Source organism: Triticum urartu, chromosome 5A (assembly GCF_056163025.1).
Source record: "Triticum urartu cultivar PI428250 chromosome 5A, HENAU_Tu73, whole genome shotgun sequence".
NCBI lineage: Eukaryota > Viridiplantae > Streptophyta > Magnoliopsida > Poales > Poaceae > Triticum > Triticum urartu.
In genome coordinates this window covers 291991059-291997612 of record NC_141877.1, presented here as the reverse complement: position 1 = coordinate 291997612, position 6554 = coordinate 291991059, and the positions used below count along the sequence as shown (strand labels likewise).

At 39.0% G+C, this 6554-nt stretch overlaps 1 protein-coding gene across 13 annotated transcripts; it reads right to left on the bottom strand.

The window, feature by feature from the left end:
- Nucleotides 1-528: 528 nt before the first annotated feature.
- Nucleotides 529-6135, bottom strand: LOC125508367 (uncharacterized). 13 transcript variants are annotated; one of them, XM_087525906.1, is made up of 8 exons: nucleotides 5507-6135; nucleotides 4998-5067; nucleotides 4191-4287; nucleotides 4009-4095; nucleotides 3006-3053; nucleotides 2433-2480; nucleotides 1747-1941; nucleotides 529-1662 (listed from the first exon to the last, which is right to left on the bottom strand). In XM_087525906.1, exons 1-4 carry the CDS (start codon nucleotides 6130-6132, stop codon nucleotides 4091-4093), a joined length of 798 nt encoding a protein of 265 aa, XP_087382032.1. In that variant the 5' UTR covers nucleotides 6133-6135; the 3' UTR covers nucleotides 529-1662; nucleotides 1747-1941; nucleotides 2433-2480; nucleotides 3006-3053; nucleotides 4009-4090. The 13 variants fall into 13 exon arrangements, 10 of the variants coding, with proteins under 10 accessions (XP_087382032.1, XP_087382030.1, XP_087382034.1 ...); XM_087525904.1 differs by having other exon boundaries at nucleotides 1747-1822; XM_087525908.1 differs by having other exon boundaries at nucleotides 529-984; nucleotides 1747-1822.
- Between the last annotated feature and the right edge of the window lie 419 nt (nucleotides 6136-6554).

Sequence of the window (6554 nt, the reverse complement as noted above, 5' to 3'; positions counted from 1 at the left end):
TGAGGCTAACCTATGTGCCTATGGTAAACAAAAGGAATGAATTGTAACCCTTTTTATATGAAAATTTAAGAAAGACTTCTCTTTCAAAATATATACATGAGCATGCAGTTATCTGAAAAGGTTAAGATGAAAAACAAGCATAGATATAGTTATACTAAAAAAATAACCCCTTTGGTAGGCAATCCTTAGAGCATAGAATTCAATAGTAGACTCGGTTTTCTAATAAAAAAGTGCTTAGAAACCATTTAAGTTGTCTAGCATTTGTTTTGTGTGTGCAGAGTTTTACTTTAGTGTAGGTTGGTCATTGTTTGTTGGATTTCAAGTTAGCATTTCTTATAGGCACAAACACCTACTCCCTCTGTAACTAAATATAAGATGTTTTTGCACTTCATATTATATTTAGTTATAGTAACAATAGAGAATTCTTGTGTCATGACTCACAAACTTTTTTCAGACGGTAGAATAAAAGGCAAAGCACATTATTGCAAGTAAGAAAATAGACCTGTTGTGCCAAATGGCTCAAGTTACTCATTTCAACAAGGAGTTATTTGCATATAAAGGCCTACTTTGTCCTCCCATGATTTATATAGTACAATCTCACAGCAGGAGTGTAAATACATACTATGGTTGAACTATAATTTCATAACATAAAAATCAGCAAGTGGGCTAGTAATGGATAACATTGACTATACGGCAAGCAATTTTTGTGCACTACCACTATCCAGACGCCCAACTGGTCAGTTCTGGTGGTTCTTGTTCCACATGTAGTTCCCTTCTGCCATCTTCATGAGCATAGATCTTTTTCTTGTACTATGTTTTTGCAACAAATATACAAACCATGGAAGAAACATAACATCAGCTTGAAGACCATATGTAACATAACACCAGCTTCTCTGAACTCCTCCATGCATCTAGTCTCCCATGTGTAAAGCAGTCACTTGGAAACATTCTGGATGATTAAGCATGGAGCTTTAGAAACATAACCTGAAGAAGTATGTCAGCCATACATAGGTGAATTTACCAAATGTAGAGAATAAACATAATCATGCACATCTGTAACTTGTATATACACCGAAGAAAAGAACTCTATTATTTGACTGAAATTATCCATTCTAATAAACCACCGGCGTAATGCACTTTCAGATGTGATATAACATAATGAAGCATGTCAGCCATACATTGGTAAAGTTAACAAATGAAGAAAATTATCTGAATCATACACATCTCTAACATATATACACACTGAGAAAAGACACGGTTCAGCTATGGGGCAGAAATTTATTTCTGATAACACCATTGGTCTAATGCACTTTCAGTTATGTGATATAATAATAATTTGGAATTTAGGAAGAGCATATACCTTTTCCATGAGTGTTAAAAATACTGAATAAGCAGCTTGTTTGCTTCGAGCAACCCTGTTTTCAGCTATGTAAGTCTGAATTTCTAGCCATTAATTCAACCCTAGAGATGTAACATGGCCCCAATACAGAAATCACTAACATCTGTCATGATAGCTTTGTAAGTCTACACAATTGCTCAGCTGAAAATTCTACATGGCATAACACATGCACCTTTTTCATACAATGTACATAAATTCAGTACAACGAAACAGATTTACTCTTTGAATGTAGTAGCTCTAACCAAGACATCGTAACTCATGGCCTGAAAGAAAATAGAACCTGGATAAGATCAAATCAACTGATAAGAGACTCATCTCCTTGTTTTTTTGGCTGTCACCTGACTTACCTTGAAAAATGGAGCTCACCCACTTGATAGAAATTGTTTACCATATTATTTGTTAGCTCTCTCAGCTAACTGAAGCCTGAAATAAAATAATACTGAAAAAAATACAAAACATAGGCATACCCAATCTCATCATCGGAAAGGAAATTCATCTCAATATTATTCTTTATCTCAGAAAAAATATGACTAAAATGGCAACTGCAAAGAGGAGAAACAATTATTAGGAGCTCTTAGCTTAAAACTTATATGTGAAGTATATTAATCAGTATAACACAAAATATCGATAAACGTACACTATATTAGAACCTTTAACTTGCATAGCCATGTAAAACGTAATATTACTACAGCTAGCTTAGTTAAAGTACTCAGTGGTGTCACACATGGCGAAGTGAAGATCATGTTTGGTAATTTCAGTATCAGATACTAAAATGTTCAGATATGGTTCAAATTACGTGGACTATTTTTATTTTTATTTTTATTTTGCAGCTCAGATCGCGATTAAAAGAACTCAAGCTAGGTCATAACATGGCTCCATAGAGTAAATCATCACATACATGAGAGTGATCTAACATGTTCAGATATGGTTCAAACTTATGTGGGCTAATTTTGGTGTGTATAGCTCAGATCACAAAATAAAAGAAGTCAAGTTGGGTTGCAAAATGGCTCGAAATGAGTAAATAATCACATACAGGAGAGTGATCTTGAATCTTGTGTTTCGTCTTCTGTACTTGACCCAGCTGAGGACAAAATATAACATGTCAGTATGATCACAAAGACATTTCAGTTAAGAACGCATCACTCAAACAAAACGTGTGCAGCAAGGCTATCAAATACCCGAAACATCAGAGTAGAGAAGGCAAGGCACCCTTGCGTATTCACAAACAAAAATGGCTAGCAAGCTGTAACAGAGGGCCTGCTTCCCTTAGAACACCCCAAAAAATATATCCATCCATTTTGGCTGCTTGGGTCAAATTAGGAACCAATGTATACCTTTTTTAAACTAAAAACTAACAAAATTCTTCGCACATGAACAACTAATTTTGAAAATACATGTTGTGCAAACATAATCAATTAAACAGGAAGGTATAGGTCCTTCACAGTAATGCTAACCTAAAGAACATGCTCTCCTGAGTGATATCTATTTAAAACAATAAAAAAATATGGAAACAGAGCACATTGCATAAGCTTGCCGAGCTGCAGAGTTAGATGGAATTAGAGAGGGAGAGAGAGAGAGGAGTGAAAAGGGATTGGGTGGAACTCACCTTCACGTGTTGACATTAGCCAAGCTCGCCGTGGTCGACTCTCCACACCTATGAGCATTAACACCGAATTATTCACAATAATATCCTTCATTGATTGCCTTCTATTATTCAATGAGACATGGCGATAATACAAAGTAGAAACTGAAAACATGTAGGCTATGGGCAACCGTTTTTCAAGCTGAAGGTACAGAAAAAATATGGAGCGCACAACATGGACCAAGTGGCGTGATGTGTTTTGATCTTCGAACATAGTCACAGTGAGAAATAAGAAAAGAAATCATAACATAAAGCACAAGATACTTCAGAAATGTAAAAGAACCAAGTCCACTGTGTCGAGATTTATTTGCATACCGAGACCCTTATTTTATACACATGAGCCTAGATAACATTCAGTATAAGAGCAAGCTCATAGAAAAAACACTTGCAGGCAAAGAAACGAATATTGCAGGGAAACATTTAAAAGTCCATCGGCCAATTAGAGCTCCAGAACAATCACCAAGGCTATAATTCATCACATAAGATGATTCCTGAAATAATTCATCACATAAGATGATTACTTTTATCAAGATTGATTCCCTGCTTCTGTGAACAAAAGAGAACTAACATCCAGGTTATAATGGGTATGGATATTATTATTTTGAGCTTCTAGAAAGTACATTTTGCACCAATTTGAATAAAAAATATAGGGGCCACAAGTTTGTTCCTTGGGAGATTATCGAGATTCACCGTGTAGCTAAGATAATTACTTCATCACTGAATTATGGACAACAACCATGCCAGGACGTACAAAAACACATTTCTGACAACACATCTCTTCAAACATAGAACTTTATATAGCAATCCACACCATTACATCAACAAAAGTATCGAGTAGTCCTGGTGTTAAATCAAGATTTATAATAGTAAAATACAATAACTTTCCTTTATCGGTAAGTTCAAAGAAACATGGTTATGTAGAAATATTGAGAACATCAGGATGAAAAGCAGAGGCAGAAACAAAAACCTTGGCCAGTGAAATAAGCGCCTTCTCCTTAAGTTCATCTACAGGAACCATATTCAGAGTTGCTTCCTGTCGCACCGGATCCTCATACTACATACAAAATGAGCGTCAGAGGACAAGGATCAGAAATAAGCACAATCTTAGGGAATGATTTGCAAATGAAAATATCCAATTACATCACATACCTTCAGAACCTGGCACATGTATAACTCTTTCTCTGAACACCTCTCCTCCATGACTTTGTATGTCGTACTGTTGCAGTAGAACCTGGCGCATTGTATGCTGTACAGTCGGAAGTTTGTAAGTAAATTAACACACAATTAAATGAGTGATAGGGCAGGACCAGATAGAACATTCAATCCTTAAAGTTATACTCAATAAACTGGAAGAGAAACACATCATGTTACATGTGTGTAGCCAAGTATAGTTGAAAGCAAACTTGATATAACTCTGTATAAAGTTGAACATACAACTTCACATATTCAATAAACTGGAAGAGAAATGCATCATGTTGCAGGTGTAGCCATGTACAGTTGAAAGCGAACTTGATATAATTCTGTAAAGTTGAAAGTATACAACTTCATTCAAGGTAAAGCAAGCCAAATCAGAGGGGAAATGAGGGCAACGACATGCACGTGGAGCAAGACAGCACACAATCTCGTGTTGTTGCTCTTTGAAATAGAGAACAATTTATTATCAACTAAAACCAGTCCAGTAGATGAACAATAAGATAGAGCAGCTCAGATGCATCAATAATTTACCTACATTTATGAATCGATTTTTATGAAACAAACCATGGTTTATTTGCAGACCAATGCAACATAGAAAGAATGAAATAAAGCTGAATCAAGCTTACATTCGGAAAAGTGGGCATTAACTTGAGGGTTCGAAAGGAAAGACAAAACAACCACACCACGCTTTCATTTGCTACAGACATTAAAGGGCAGCCCAAAATAATTTAATGGTCTCAATGTTTCAAATAAAAGACTCACCTGTGTCAATGCTCCAGGTAGATCATTTGTCCAATGAAGCCCAAGATAACTCATTATTAAATCCTGAAAGCTTCAGAAACCAAGAGCCACATCAATAGAGGAGTAGACAATGCAAGATTGCAATTTATCTTGTCTCTTATACTTTTTAAAATTTGACAATTAGCAGCTCAAGCGTACAATCTATTGACCCACTACAGCATAAGAAAGCATACGACAAATTGACAGTTTATCTCTTGGTGTATATAAAGTGGTGGGGCCAAATACATTAGCTTTGAAGGGAGCTGGAGAAAGTATGTGGATCCAGTGCAGTTTACTCTTCTCTACTTGTTCCAGTCACATCTTTTCCATCCCTCTCTCTCTCTCAAACACACATACTGTACTCCTCTAAGCAGTCCTACTTAGCATTTTTACAAACAGCTAGTGCTCGCATCTGCAACCTCAAAGACAAAACGAGAGAGAGAGAGAGAAAGTGTGCGGGAGAAAGAGAGAGTGAGATGGTTGGGACTCACATGCGCACCTGGAGGTCGTGAAGACTCCTGAAGGATGGCGCTAGGGTCTGCCGCGGCCCGGACGCCAAGGACGGCGTCGACCTGAGCCAACTACATGGCTGGCAGCCGCTCCTCTCTGGTTGAGGCCCTCCTCCCACAGCTTCTCGGGCGAGGTATCTCCTCCTCACGCGGCTTCGCGACCTGGGCTCCTCCTCACGCGGCTTCCTCACGACCTGGGCCGATGAGCACCTCGAGCAGAAAGGGATGGAGGATGAATTGGGGAGACAGAGTCGGAGGACGAAGGAGCCATTGCGGCGGCGGCTGACGAGGGAGGTCGGATGGAGCAAGGGCAGCGACCGCGGGATCGTAGGAAAAGGGGCTAGTGTTCGTGGCGGCTGAGGGAGAGAGATCAAGGAGGGAGGAAGGGTTCCGGCATGCGGGCGATTGGATTGGGCCGAGGGGGGTTTCGAGGGCAGCGTTACCCACGCCCCCGCAAATGACGCGACGCGCACGCGGCGTGCGGGGAGAGGGCGCACCCGCACCTCGAAACGGCTCACCCAGCCAACAGGCACAGAACACGAGCCCACCGGTAATTGGCCATGTAAACTTACCACGCGGTCAAAACCACGAGCGAGAGCAGCGAGCATCTAACGGCCCAAACGAAGTCAAAGATCAAATTGACCATGATCCAACGGCCAACGAAGCAGGAAATCGAGGGAGCTCTCTGGGAGCTAGTTGGCTAGCCTCTGTATAGTTTTAAATTCTAAAATAATTTTCCGTGGATTTTCAGGTCATTTCGAGAACTTTTATTTCTGCATAAAAATAACACCATGGCAATTCTGCTGAAAACAGCGTCAGTCCGGGTTAGTTCTATTCAAATCATGCAAGTTAGAGTCCAAAATAAGGTCAAAAGTGTTTGGAAAAGTAGATACGACGGAGACGTATCAAATCCCCCAAGTTTAAACCTTTGTTTGTGCTCAAGCAATTCAATTGATAGACTGAAAGTGATAAAGAAAAAAATTTACAAACTCTATTTGCTCTTATTGTTGTAAATATGTAAAGCCAGCAT

Bases quoted from the DNA above. Each gene is read 5' to 3' on its own strand.
- LOC125508367 (XM_087525899.1), bottom strand. From the start codon at position 6,132: ATGCTCGCTGCTCTCGCTCGTGGTTTTGACCGCGTGGTAAGTTTACAT. The intron at 5,068-5,506 runs GTGAGTCCCAAC...TGGTTTCTGAAG, and splicing joins CACGACCTCCAGGTGCGCAT to CTTTCAGGATTTAATAATGA. The intron at 4,288-4,997 runs GTGAGTCTTTTA...CCGACTGTACAG, and splicing joins TACCTGGAGCATTGACACAG to CATACAATGCGCCAGGTTCT.